This window comes from Pipra filicauda, unplaced genomic scaffold, assembly GCF_003945595.2.
Source record: "Pipra filicauda isolate LSUMZ 115617 unplaced genomic scaffold, ASM394559v2 scaffold109_size3271384_pilon, whole genome shotgun sequence".
Taxonomy (NCBI): Eukaryota; Metazoa; Chordata; class Aves; order Passeriformes; family Pipridae; genus Pipra; species Pipra filicauda.
The window spans coordinates 3,011,923-3,026,482 of record NW_024103540.1 but is presented as its reverse complement, the minus strand read 5'-3'; the positions used below and the strand labels follow the sequence as shown (position 1 = coordinate 3,026,482).

General features: G+C 49.0%; 1 protein-coding gene across 4 annotated transcripts in view; it reads left to right on the top strand.

The window, feature by feature from the left end:
• The first annotated feature begins 9,016 nt into the window (after positions 1–9,016).
• The window catches only part of MAP4K3 (mitogen-activated protein kinase kinase kinase kinase 3), a 76,022-nt gene continuing 70,478 nt past the window's right edge, over positions 9,017–14,560 (top strand). Inside the window, exon 1 of one of the 4 annotated variants that reach the window (XM_027709807.1) lies at positions 9,017–9,229. In XM_027709807.1, coding sequence (XP_027565608.1) covers positions 9,119–9,229 — 111 coding nt within the window. In that variant the 5' untranslated portion in view covers positions 9,017–9,118. The remainder of the gene's footprint in view (positions 9,230–14,560) is intronic. The other 3 variants (XM_039381476.1, XM_039381475.1, XM_027709803.2) reach the window with 3 other exon arrangements.

Sequence of the window (14,560 nt, the reverse complement as noted above, 5' to 3'; positions counted from 1 at the left end):
AACAAAAGAACACAAAAACAACCGAACACTAATCCTGTACCCAAAGTCCCCTCCAAAAAACCCCGTTCAGTACTTTCCGCCTTTTGGCGCAATTCCAACCAGGGCCAGCAGGGGGCGCTGTTGGATCACTGGAGGAGCAGAGCCTGCAGTTGCTCTCTGGTGGCCGGCAGGGGGCGCTGTTGGGCTCTGGCGGTCGCCGCGTGAGGGCCCCGGAGCGCGGGAGGAGCCGAAATGGAGATTCCCCCGCACCGAGAAGGGGAAGGGGAAAAGGGGGGGAAAAAAAAGGGCTTTTCCCACAGACTCACGCTGTCGGCGGCTGGCTCTGGCTGGGACTCCCCCAAAGGTTCTTTCGCAGAAGGGCCAAGCCTCTCCGATGAAATCTGAACAAGTCCGGGCTGGGGGCAGAACAGGGCGCAGGAGAACGGAGGGGAACCGGGGCCAGAAGCAGCCAGATGACCCCGCTGAAAAACAAAAGAAACCCTGGAATGCCTCCACACACACATCCTCCCTGAGTCAGGGCAAAAGTGGAGTGCCTGCCATTTTCCGAGGAGAGGGAAAAAAACCTTACCTCCCACCCCCCAGTCTTCTGAGGGCCAATCAGCCTGGAATGCAGGCTGCGGCCAGTTCTTTTGTGTGGCCAGCTAAAAAACCACCTTCCCCCTCTCTTGTTCAACATCTTTCTTTTACAGTGATGCAGGGGAAAGAAAAAAAAATTCCCACCTTGGTTTTTTTTAGAACAAGTAAACCTATGACACTGATCCTTTCCCTCTACTATTCCCTTTTATTTTCGTCTTGTACCATCCACCTTTACTGCAAAACTGGCTTGTATGATTGCTCTCTTCCATCAGCAGAGCCTGCTCCATTCCTGATAGAGCTCATGCCCTTTGCAGGGCAGCATAAGGGACCTTCCAGGGGCCTCACCTACTCTTACCCTGTGCTCAGCAGGTGTGAAACGCTGCTCTGGCAATGAACGTATGGATGCTGTGCATCACGAGCAACACTGGCTTTTGGGTGATGGTGGAGGATTGTAACTTTGGATGAGTTGTGACAGATACATCAACATAAACACTGAAGTGTCTGGGGGGAGTGGCTCTGCCAGCCTGAGTGCTGTCTGAGAGATCTGTGTGGTGCTCTCACCCATTAACTTGTACGTCCCTGCCATTAAGCACTGGAAAATGCAAGGCTGCTCCTCTTCAGGTATCTCCCCATCCCTCTGTTGCCTGCGTGACCTTTTGGCCTAAACAAGAGAGGTTCTCTGGTGCTGGGGTTTGGAAGTTGTTAACTCACTTGTCTACCATTGGTTTCTGTGTTGCCATAGTTATTATATTGTCTCCTTGCACTGGCTAGCCAAATGGCCAATCCCCTGCTTGGCCAGCAGCCCTTATAAGCTGAGGGAAATTTGAATAAAGTCTCTTCTTCGCTGCTGGATTCCCTGCGTGGTCTCTGTCTCCTGGCTTAAGTACCTCCACCGCCTGTCCCTGCCATGAGGGATGGGCGGTGGGGGGGTGATTCCAGCCCTGAAAACCTTCACAGAGCGGCTGGCAGTGACCCCCCAGAAACCCCTCGAACTGCGACACTCTGGAGCTCTGATTCCAGCTTGCTCCGCTGCCCCATAGGAATGCTTGGTTCAAGCGCTGTCTGGGCTATAAATCTTCTGGTTTATTAACTTTCTCTGCCTTGCAGGAGATGCCATTTCCAAGCCATGAAATTGCAGTTAACACAAATGCTTTTGACAACATGCAGTTATTTTACTACATATACTGTAGTTTGACAAATGTCTCATCACCAATAGACCATTCAGGAATGGATGGTAGTTCAACCCTCCTCACAGTGCTGCTCATACTATCCTTGCTCTAGGATATCTAAATCAATTCATGGATGCACACAGACACAAAGATATAATTATATATAGGGGTATGTGTGTATAAACATATAAAGCCACTTGTATATAAATGTATAGAGGTATACCTGTTAAAAGTTCCCCTTGTGTTCTGTGAAATATTTGGCATTGCTCAATGGGCGAGGGTTGAGCTTCAAGGAGTGGAGAAGTTTTGGCTGAGGCCCCATTGTCAGCTTCACTTGAGGGTTTGCAAGCTCTGAGAGACATCCTGCTTGGAAGGAGATGCTGGTCACAGCCCATTGAAGTCCAGAGGAGCTCAACAGGCCTCACTTAGGACAGCTGTTTATAGGGTCACAGGATGATTGGCATTAGTTTGGCCAATTTCCATCCTGGCCACAATCCAGGCAGGTAATTACTGGAGTTTTCAGAAGTCCAGAACAATGGTACCATTCCACTCAGGCTACAGTTTGAGTAAGTAATGTCCCAAGGCTGTCAAGGGATGACTGATTATTCCCCTTCTCATTTCCCATCTTGGCCAGGCAGCAGGAGTTCCTGGTAGAGTCAGTGCAGCTCCCACATTTGCCATGCAAGACTTCCTGGCATGGTCCGAGAGACATTGACAGTCCAACTCATTACACAAAGGCCAAAGCCTAATGGGAATTCCTGAGATTGTGTAGCGGCCCAGAGGAGCGGCGGGAGAAACACACCACCACGGTCAGGAAGAGCAGACCTGCAACGTGCTGGGTGAGGCTTTGCTCCCAAAAGAAGTTGACCATGGCCAGAATGCACCTGCAAAGCACAGCAGCTGCAGCCGTGCCCAGGAATCCAGCTGTGATCCTTCTCAAGTCTGTTTCCACCAAACACAAGAAATTAAGAGTGTATGTTGCCCAAACAAGCAGGAGGAAGTGGAGGGACACCTAGAAATAGCCATAAGGGCAGCTGGCCCATGCCAGGCAGACCTTACAGTAGGAGTAACCCCAGACCTATGAGTGTGTCCCTGTAAGTAGAAAGTGATGCCGTAGCAACACTGTTCCAAATTATCAGTTTTGTAGTTGTGCTATAAACTTCCCACTATCATGTGAACCATATAATCATACAGCTTCAGCCATATGAACTTCAGGATGTGGGTGCAGCATGGTTTTGTGCTCTTTGTTCTCTATTTCCTTGTAGAGTTTTACTTTAAAGTAGTTTCAATGGACAGAAATGCTCCAGTTTCTAAATTCTGGGGAGTTTCCACGCAGACAGGTTCTGCCATCATTGTTTCACACGTGGCTTCTGCTCTCAATTTCTGACAGGGCTCCTGCTGGACCTTTCCTAGTGAAATCAGAATGTGGGTTTTCAAGCTGGAATGTGCAGACCCCTAGAGAGGCAAGGGGAAAGGTGATCTGCCTGTGATACCTTTGTATCTAAGAGCAGATACATTCAACAAGTCTAAAGCCCCTTGTGTATGGTGTACTCACTTCCCTGGGCTGACTGTAGCATCTTGCAAGTAAAAGTGAGGTGCATCCTCAGCCCCCTCCTCTGCAAACTGGTGTCTCATTGCTGCATTTTCCATGAGAAAGGGATAGCTTGAGCCACAGGCCTTACCAGGGAGGGACAGGCCATGCTGAACACCTATGAAGTCATGAACAAGTCATAGGTTTACTTGTTCTAGAAAAAACAACTTGAAATTCTTTTCCCCAGCACCACCGTGAAAGTAAGTTGTTGAACGAGGGAGGGGCAGGGTGGTATTTTGGCTAGAGTGATTCACACACACAAAAGAACTGGCTCACGTTCCAAGCTAATGGACCTCAGAAGATTGTGGGTGGGAGGTAAGTTTTTTTTTTTCTCCTTGGGAAACGGCATCCTCACTTTACTTTTGCCCTGACTCAGGGAAGGTATGTGTGTGTGGAGGGGCTCCAAAATTTATTTTGTTAGATTTTGGAACTCATCTGGCTGCCTTTGGCCCCGGTCTGCCTCTCTTCTCCTGTGCCCTGTTCTGCCCACGGCTCGGACCTGCTTGGATTTCATCAGAGAAGGCAGGGCCATCTGCGGAGGAACCTTTGAGGGAAGAGGCTGCCCCTTCCCTCTTCCATTCCCATGTTGGCAGTAGCTTGTACCCATCGATGAAGGGGAGGGAATCCCAGCCAGAGCCAGCTGCCGACAGTGTGAGTCCATAGGAGGAACCCCCTTTTCCCCTTCCCCTTCTCGGTGCGGGGGAATCTCCATTTCCGCTCCTCCCGCGCTCCGGGGCCCTCACGCGGCGGCCGCCAGAGCCCAACAGCGCCCCCTGCCGGCCACCAGAGAGCAACTGCAGGCTCTGCTCCTCCAGTGATCCAACAGCGCCCCCTGCTGGCCCTGGTTGGAATTGCGCCAAAAGGCGGAAAGTACTGAACGGGGTTTTTTGGAGGGGACTTTGCGTACAGGATTAGTGTTTAGTTGTTTTTGTGTTCTTTTGTTGTTCTGCCTGTACACATATATCCTTTACTAAAGAGCTGTTATCTTTTCTTTCTCCATATTTCCTCAACTGGAGCCTCTTATTTTTGGATTTACAGTTGCTTAGAGGGAGGAGCTTGGTCTTCCTCATAACTCATCTTCCTTAGCAAAACACTTCAGTCTCATTAAACTGAGACAGAAGCAGACACCATTCATCCTGGCGGATCATCATCTTCATCAGGTTGAAGGCATGGTTGTGCAAGTGTACTGGCTGGGAAAAGTGGTACTTGACAGCAGTGTATCTCTGAGCATCACCAGATGGAGAGGAAGAGGCGCTCCCACACCACGTAACCAAACCCAGCACCAGTCTTTCCTTCCAGTGCTAGGAATTACCCCCTGCAGCTAGTCCCTGTCACCTGCCCTCCTGGTCCCCATTCTTTTACCATCTGCTCAGCTCATGCCCACTCCTTCTTCTCTGAGTAATCAGCTCTGCTCAGCTTCTTGCAGTACTCATGTCCTGGATCCACCAGCACCAATGGCCAATGCACCAATGGCCAGCAGCACTCATAAAACATTATCTATTACATGGGAGCCTGATTTCTTAGTGGCAGTGCTGGTTGAAATATGGAACTTGCAGCAGAGAGGGAAGGAGGCAGGAGTCAGGGTGGATCTCACGCAGGCTTTGTTTTTGCAAGAGTGGAGCAGGGTTAATAAAGAAAGGAAAAAGTGGTGCAGGGATCTGGCTGGATTCCAGTTGCCACATGCTGCACCACCAACTGGTATCCCCAAAGGGCCACCATCTGGCAAATGCCACGGGGATGTGCCCTCCCTTGCCCCTGGAGCCATTGCTGCCCTGGGGCACCAGTTAGCTAAAAAAAGCCATTTTTGCCTTCCGTGTTCTTTGCAGAGCAAATGCCAGCATGAGCTGTCACTGCTGGCACCTTGGTCTTCAGCGTGACACCACAGAGGTGGCTCCTCTAAAAGGCTCTTAAAAGGCAGTGCAGCTGCTTACAAATAAATCAGGCATACAGTGCAAAGGGTCTCATCCTGCATGGGTGTCCCTTCTTGAGCAAGGGTGCTGGGTTCTTCAGAAAGTGGAGCTGAGCTTGCTCAGCTGAATGGGAAGCAAACAGCAAAAAGCTGTTCCAGAACAGACAGGAGCAGACATGAGATACTGCAAGGAAGTGGTACCAAGGAAATGCTGTCTGAGGTCAGGAGGGGCTGGGGAATGGACAGCTGCTTTGGGGAACTGTTAAAAGTGGAAGAAAGCATAGAAGAAGCCAAGTCTTCAGATTGCTGACATCACGCTGGAAAGTTTTATTTTCTTTTTTTCCTGTGAAGTACAACCTAAAAGCCTCATGTTTGAGGGGAGAGGAAAAATGTCCAGGATGTACTGTTGCTTTATTACAGTTTTAGAATCACCCCTGAAAGTGTGAGGCTTAGCTCTTTCCTCTGGATATCAGGAGTGACTGCAACAGGGGTATGGGGCTTATGTATGTGGACCTCCCACATCTGGAGCCAACTGGGTCCTCTAAATTTATACTTTCCTTCATACACTTATTTTGTGGCACAACCAACCTGCCCCGGGACTGACAAAAAGTGCAGTCCTTACCTTACCAAGGCAGCCTTCAGCATTCCAGAAAGAACTTGTCTGCCTCCATGTCTGATCCCACCTGGCTCAAACAGGCACCTGTAAGGACACCTTCCCTCTCACAGCAGCTCCAGTCCCATAAGTGAAAGGGACAGGCCACCTTCCCTCCACAGCGCCAGCATATGCAGCACCTTGCCATTTAGTCTGGCACAGAAAGATGCCAGAGAGGTGGGAAGAGGTCTCCAACTGTGACAAATTGCTTTGGTGTCACCTGGAGCCATGTGCAGTCTGCCAACACATGATGGCTGAAGAACCAGAGCTCCCACTTCAAGCAGTGGCCAGGATTTAGGGCTGTAGAGCACAAAGTGGCATTTTGGATCTAAGTAGCAGCAGCAGGAGCCTTAGCAACAGGATGTCATAAGCACAGCTGGAAACAAGGCATCCAGCCTCAGCAGGATATTTTTTGTTCCTGTGGGGTGTCACTGACTGCAGCTGGGGCTTGTGATCCCTGAAGGAACCAGAACTCTTAAAGTAATTGTCACTGACTGAACTCTCATAATAACATTTAACACCCAAATGCAGTTTTATTGAATTAATTTGACCTTCCTGAGCAGTGTTGAAGAGGAGCCCAGTCTGCCTCTTTGCAGCATATGGCTTGACTGTCCTACCATAGCCATGGCTAAGGAATAGGAGGAAAAAAAAGAAAGCAAGAGAAGTCTTCTCAAGGCTTTGGGAAAGCAAATTATGCCTGACACTAATTTGATCTGACCTGTTTCTGAAGGTAGTGGAAGGCACATCTCACAGCTCCATCTGTTTCTCCTTACCAAAGAGAAGGGACACAGACGCTCCCAGGGTGTTTTTAGAAGAGCAGAGGAAGAGTGGGCAGCTGCCATGGATAGAAAGCAAGATTTAAGGGGGAAAAAAATCCTGCTTGCTTCATTCATAACCATTTCTACCAAAGCAGAATTTGGCAAGAACATAACATGGGAACAACTATAACCCAGTTCCCCCCTACTGAGATAGAAATGAAGAGGCAAGAGCAGTAGGGCGACAAGGTTATCGGCTCTCCCCAGCAGGATGTCTGTTAGCCTTTCCGGACAGCTCTAATTCTCTGGCATTTCCTTCTGTAACTCACTCAGAGCTGCTGCTACTCCTAAACTTGTCACAGAGCCCAGTCCCCCTGGATTGGCTCTTGGAGCATCTTTAGGAACTCTGTCCAGCTAATCTGTGCCTGTTGCCTGTGCCGGTGCTTCCGCAGCAGAAAGCAGCAAAGTGTGCCCCAAAAACCTCAGTCACGTGCCAGGAAACATTACTGACACCTGAATCTCAATCTGAATCTGGCAGGTTTGAGACCATTTTGCTTGTGAGAGCAAAGGTCATAAAAACAAAGTCAAGGACAGGAATGCATGGCCCAGGGTGGCTGGAGGGACAAACACACCGACCAACAACATGCAATTTCACAGGCATCCCCTGCCAGAGCTCAAGCTCCTCAACTCCTTTTCTGCTCTGGTAATCACACATTGAAATGGGGCAATGCCCAGCCCCCTGTCCCAATACACCTTCTCAGCGGAGAGGAAAGAACCCACAACAACATCTTTGGCAAGGCAGGCAGGGGCAGCAAGCAGATGGTGCATCTTCGTGCCTAAAGCTCCCCCCTCAGCCCACTCTGTTTCACCCATCAGTCACTGGCAGCAGAAATGTGGCAGGAAAAGCTCTGGCTGGTTCACTGGCACAGAGCCCAAGAAGTGCTCCAGGACTCACTCACCACATAACTTCAGAGGCCATGCATCTGGAGAGAAGAGTTCCCACAGCTGTCTGGTGCTTGTTCCCTGTACAGAGCGGGCGAGAAGCACAGACAGAGAGGGAGCAGGAACCCACATGCCTCCTCTGTGCTGGAAACTTGTGTGCAAGATGGGACTGAAAGTCTATACACTGGCAGCATTAGTATAAGACGAGAGAGGGCATACGCTGCATCTCATGGGGGTGTGCACAATGCTCCAAAAAGTTACAAAATAAGAGGAAACCGTCCCACAGATGAGAGGAAGATGTTGCCCAACCAGAGTGCATTGGATGGGTGTGCAGAGGCTGTGCCAGTGTGCAGGGGACTGGCAGATGCACAGCACAGTGCAGATGTGGGGACATCCATAATGTGTGCTTCCCATGTCCCGCTGGGGAAAGGCAGACACCTCCCAGGAGCCAGCAAGGGCCCCGGGATTTCCCGCAGGATCCACCACTGGAGGCTGTGGGCAACTGGACAATGCTAGGATTACTGTGGTGTAAGTGTAGAAGACCCTTTCCAGAATATTTTACTTCAAGGATATTAGGGCTTTTTGCTTAAGAAAGTTTTCCTGCCCAGAAGACATGTCTTTCCCCAGAGAGAGTTTTAGATGTTTTCTCCTCCTGCATTCAAGAGAAACGCTCCTTGACATGAGGAAAAGGTAAGTCCGCAGACATGCGGAAGCCCCGCAGAGCGGGGGCCAGAAATTACACAAGCCCTGAGAAGAGCAGGGGGCGCATCTTTCCTCAGGTCTAGTGTTTGAATAGGATTAATGTTCTTTTAAGTCCAGTGTTCATGACTTTGGAAACAAGTTTTCCTGCAATCCTTACACTGCCTGGCATTTCGGGGGAACACCTGCGTGTTGGATCTTACTTCACAAGTGCCTTCCCAGTTTTGTGCACCGGGACGGGGAGCGCTGGGCTCCCACGCACCCAGGCGCGGGCAAACGCCACGTCCCAAGCTGGACAGCCGGGGATGGACACCAGGGCCAGGGAGGAGGTCGGTCCCTGGTCCACGGGGACAGCGCCGCGGTGTCCCTGGGCTCCGGCTGCGGGGTCTGGGGAATTATTGGGTCCTCGGCGCTACGCCCGCGGGGTCTGCACATGGACCGCGGCTCCCATTCGAGGACCGCGGCTGCGGAGGAAGCCGGCGGTGCCCTGGGGGAGGACGTGCTGGTTTCCCGGGCCGAGGCCAGGGCCGGCCGGTCCCGAACCCGCGGCCCCTCTACCCCCGCCGGCGATGCCCTCGCGGGCCCCGCGCACGCGCAGGACACCCCACCTGGCCCTGCTCCTGGTGCGCAGGCGCGGGGGTGTCTCCGGAGAAAGGGGGGTGGAGGGGGCGGGCGCTGTCCCGCGCGTGCGCGGTGCGGCGGCCGGCGCCATGTTGTCGGGGCGGGCGGCGGGGGGGCGGTGAGCGCTCGGTGTCGTCGCGTTCGCTCCGCGCCTCCTCCCCCGGCCCCGGGGGGTCGCGGCCGAGCGGGGCGTCCGACGGCACCATGAGCGGCGGCGGGGGCGGGAGGGTGTGCGACCTGTCCCGGCGCAACCCTCAGGAGGACTTCGAGCTCATCCAGCGCATCGGCAGCGGCACCTACGGCGACGTCTACAAGGTGGGCGCAGCGCCGCGGCCCGGCGGGGGGAATCGCCTCTGTCCCCCTCTGTCCCCCTCTGTCCCCACTGCGGCGAGTTCCGCTGTCACGCAGCCTGGCCGGCCTCCTCCTTCAAAATCTGGGGAGGGGGGAGTTCCGTCGCGCAGCGGCGTCCCCTGGCCCTCCCCAGGGCAGCGAGGCCGCCCCCCCTCCGTCGGGGTCTGCTCCCCGCCCCGGCCCAGCCGCCGCTGCCCCCGCCCGGCCGTGTCCTAGCCGGGCAGGTGCGGGTGTGTGCGGGACTGGCGCTGTTCCGGCGACCCTGGAGCCGCCCTGCAGCCGCTCTGGCCGCTGCTCCTGTATGCCGGCCCCGGCCGCTGCTGCTGGTGCCGGCTCGGGCGGAGCTTGGGGGTCTGGTCCCTTCCAGAGCGGGCCGGGGGCTGTAAGGGTGTGGGAAGCTTGTTCGCTCGGTTCCAGCCCCAAATGCCACTTGAAGTCGTGTGCCTGAAGGCGAACGGGGCCCTCCGTCCCGGCTACTGCTCCCGCCGCTGTCTTGGATGCGATACCGGTGTGTTGTGCTTGTGTCGGTGTGAAACGTGAGGCTGGGCGGTCCGAGGGCAAACTGATGTGGTTAGGGTCAGTCTTTCAGGGTTCTGTCCTAACTTAAGCAAACGTAGGAAAATCAAAGCTAAGGCAAAAGCAGCTGAACATAAGTTTTGGGTTTAGGGGACTTTATAATGTACTTTGACATTTTTCCCCACTTTGCAGTGTATGTTCTTATTTGTGTATCCGGTTGAATCCTTGCCTGTTGGGATGTGACGTTCTCTCCCTGGGGTAGGATGACCCTGGTTGTTACCTGCTCCTGATTGGTCTTGGAGCAGAGGGAAGAACTGAAGTTTGTCATGTGCAGCCTGGTGGAAGCATTGCTTGAACTGTGTGCTTTCCAAGCATCTTCTGGCCTGTTTTTGTCATCAGTGGGTGTACACATGTGTCTGAGGAAACTTGTTCTGGTAGGCAGGACTGTAGGGAAACATGTAGAGCCATTCCACAATTTGAGGTGCACAGAACTGGTGCTGGTGCTGCCTTTCACTCCGAGTGAATGTGCCTAGAATGAAGTCTTGTTTGGGTTGGGGTGATTTTCGTTTAATCTCATCTCGCTTAAATGTTATGGAAGTTTCAGACCTAAATCCTCTTGTTATTGCGCTCTTAGTGTGCTAACACCCTGCTTTATTAATTGTTTAATTGAAAGGGGGTTTTGTCTTGCTTGCCCCACCTTGCCAACTTTCTTGATGTGTTTGTGTACTGTGCTGATGTTTTACTTGTCCAAGCCTAGTTGCCTTGTGCTCTGGGTTTTTGCTTTTCTGCACACTGTTCTTCTGTGTGCCTTTATGTGCATGTCTCTTTCTGTGCAGTTTTTAACTGTGACATTGACTCTGCGATACCTTGTCAATCAGATTTTTTCAGTGCTCTGTAGGTGATTTTGATGGATATGAATTTTAAGGACGTTACCTCTAACCATAGAGTCTGCAAGACACTTACACATTCAGATACATGTTGCATATGTATCTGAAACCTATTAAGTTTAATTGGATTTGTGAAGGTTTTCTTGATGATTATCATACTTACATTGCAGTAGCCTTCAGTTTGGTGCTCTATGAGTGGCCAGTGTTTGGCACTGCTTGTGATTCTTCTTCCTTTGAGGCACAGAAGTTCTCTCCCCCCCCCCGAGTGGATTTGCTAATGTTTGCAATCTGCCTGTGGCAGCCGAGATAGGTGGTGATATACCAGGACACACTAGGCTGGTATTATAATTATTTCTTCTAGATGGGAGGTAAGTGCTTTCTGATTAGGTTGCGGACAGTGTAGGGAAAATGAGAGGTGCTTTTTTCCTGTGTGGATTATTGCCTGTTTCATTTTGAGGCAAGGTCTTGCCCAAGGTGTCTTCAAGGTGGAGCATGAAAGTAGCCCAAAAATAACAATGAAAGCTGGTTACTTTTAATGTGGCAAAGAAGTAGTAATATAGTCTGAACTGTCATCCACATGTGAACTCAGGCTTTATCTTGTATTTGAGGTTTCGTAAAGCCTCTTTCATTTGCCTTCATCCTGTCACCTGTAGGTGAACTTTGTGGTTGATGAAATAATTGTGTGAAGTTGAAATCAGCCATGAGATGATGGAGCTCATCAGTGGTGGGATTTCAGCAGAGTGCTTCCAAGCACTCGACATACTTGGGTTTCTTCAGGCTGTAGTTTGTGGTTTTTCCCCCTCAGCAGGGAGAGCTGTGAAGGGAGGTGTTTCTGCTGTTAGCAGGTAGGGATTATTGCTAATAAGCTGACAGTCTTGCTAAATACTGACTCTTCTGTAACCTGCTTTCCTGGCAAAGCATTGAGGAGCTGAATGCAGACCAGACTGGCATCTACTTCCCTTACTCCGTTTTAGTTGAACTGAGCTATAACAGGACATGGTTTCAATGTTTGTTTTGTTTTTAAAAAAATTAATTATTAAAAAGAAGGGAAGCAGAGTCTCTATTCTGAAGCTTATTGAATTTGACATAAGAGCTGCTGGTGTGGACTGAGCTACAGAGATTGAAAGAGAGGGAGGGTATGGGTCAGATGGATACAATCTTGCTGCCATGAGTCCTGCTCTTACACTCACATACCAGTGTGGGATTTTTGGCTCGAGCCAGTATTTTTACAATTATCTGCACTCCCACCGAAGTTCAGCTTTCAGAGAGCCTTGGAGCAAATGATAATGGATTCATCACAAGAAAGGTAATGGATAACTTGTTCATACCATTAGGTCTTTATCAAATATTCACAGTCAACAGTATGTATATATTCTAATTAGCACTGGTGCAAATTTGTTGTAGGAGGTGAAGTGTTATCTGAATAGCTTAGTTCTTCATGTATCTCTTTAATTATATTACTGTGCAGGTCATTTCTGTCTCTTGTGCTTCTGTATTTCACTGTTCCAAAGAATTTAATTGTGAAAGGTGGTCACCAAAGTGTGAAAGAAGAGTTATGATTTATTGGCTGTGAAACAGGGATACTGTCCAGTCGTGCTCCATTGCAGGAAATATTCCTAGACTTTAATGAGGTAGCTGCTTAATTTTGTTTGTTCTGCATTTATCCTTCTCTCATTTAAGAAGGCTTTTCTGTCTCTTAAAAGTTACCATTCTTAGTTCCAAGCTCTCTGTAAGTTGTGACATTCTTTTAAAGTTTGGATTACAAGTGCTGCACGGGGGTTTTCTGACAGACACCATATTATGATGTTTCCTGTTTGTCCCCATTCCAATACCTTTGGTTTTGGTAACAATTGCACAGAGTTTGGAAGTATATTCTGAGGTGATTGTAGGTGCATTGCTTTTGTTCATGTGGTAAATTTATATCACAGCATATCTTGAAAAAAAAGATATTGCTTTGGTTTAATAAAGGTTGAACTTTATTTGCCATCTCAGAGGTCATTCGTCTTGTGCAGGTGGACCCTTCCAAAGATTTTCAGCACCTTACTAAAAGAAAGGCTCTTCTTTTACTTTCCCCTTTAATGAAATTCAGACAGCTGTGATAATTAGTGAGATTGTTGTTCCTGCAAGGGTTATGCCACGTCTGCCTTATTTCAGTTCTTTTTGGCATTTATGGCTTCGGCCAGATAACAAATGAAGACAAAGAACTCAGTGGGTTACACTTTGCTTGAGGTCTTATTTTTAAAAAAGAAAAGCCTGATTTTTCCATTTCCCAGCCCTTTGGCAGGGAAGTTGGTTTTGGTGAGGGAAGTCATGTATCCACCAGCTCAACTGCTTCATGATGAAAACTTAAGATTCTGTGAGTATGTCTGGGAAACACCTGGTGACGGTTACTGCTTTCTGCTGTCATACGTGTTTCAGAGTGTCTGGTTGCTGATAGAGCTTCTATGTGCTGCTGGAAGAGAATGCGTCCAGGTCAGATGAACCTGAATCTTGATGAACTTCTGTTTTGCAGTGTCCTACACACAAATCTCTTCTCTGCATGTGTGTGCCCTTGGTCCTCTTTCCTGGAGTGATCCAGAGGTGATTCTTCTGCAGTTTGCTGCTTCTGAAATATTGAAGCTGTGCCTTTCAGTTGTGTGCTTTTGGATAGACATTTTAGTCTTCCTTTCTTCCTGATTGACATTACAGCTTTTGAAGCTTTTTATGACTTTGTTAGGAGTAAAGATTTGTTTTGAAGGCTCTGTCTGTTCAGTGTTAATTGGCTTTTGAAACTTGTCAGGTAGACAGAGAGGGAGGTGGATGTTTTGCCATCCCATTTTTACTACACTGAATAAGTACTACAAGGCCTAGTTTCTGGGACTGTGGTTGCCTTGCACAGAGATTTTTGTTTTTCTTAGTTTCACATCCTTTTGTTTAACATCAGCTTTATCAAAGCTTTGCTTTCTAAAATTATCACACTGTTGGGTTGTGGTATCGCACTTTCTACCAGAATGTTGGAAGCTAACTATTTTTAGGCAGGGGAGTTCTGAGGGTTTGAGAGAGGCTGAAGAGAAGGACTGTACGGCTGGAAGCAAGAGGACTGGGGAGATGCTTGGGTGTGTTTTCCTGAAGAGCAGAGCTAATCAGGCTCAGGAAGCCTGTTTGTACCCTGGAACCAGTTATCCCATGAAGTAGTAACTTGTTTAGAAATCATTTTGTTCAACAGTTCACACAGGAAGTGATCAAAACCAGAAGCCCTTGTTGTTGCTGTCTTACTTTGCTTTTTGACTTAGTTTTTGTTGCAGCATTATATGCTTTATATTATCAGTTTCCATTTGAAGGACAGTTATAAACTTGTCGAGATTTATCTCCTTGGATTTTACATCTCTACTTGTTCAGCTGCACAGATGTCTCCTTCTTATGAAGTGGAATATGTTAGGGGCAGTGCTAAATACTATCCTTCCTCCTCCTTTTTTTTCTTTCCTCTCCTGCTCAGGCACACACCATTTGCACATCTTTTGCTTGACTGGTGTTTCCAAATTAGAGCACATCAGAGTACTGCCTCACTCCGTTGCTCTTTGGTTCTCCATTTCAGAGTAGTAAGGTCTTTACAATTCTGAAGCATTTTTGTTAATTAATTTTTGCAAAGAGAGTAACAATAAAGCCTGACTTTTTTTTTTAGCTTTTATTTCTGCTTGGTGGCAGTTTTTTATATAACATTTTTATCTGTCATCCTGCTGTTGTTACAGAGATACTAGTAATTATTTCCTGTTTAATTTTACAGTGCCTCTTCAGTTGACTTCACAGTTAGTAGAATTTTTGAAACTTCTCCCCAGATGGCAATCCAGATCTCTGTAAGAGTATAGTTCTTTTAGCTGCTGATAGAATTAGGATTCTTCTGTCATTTTTTAGA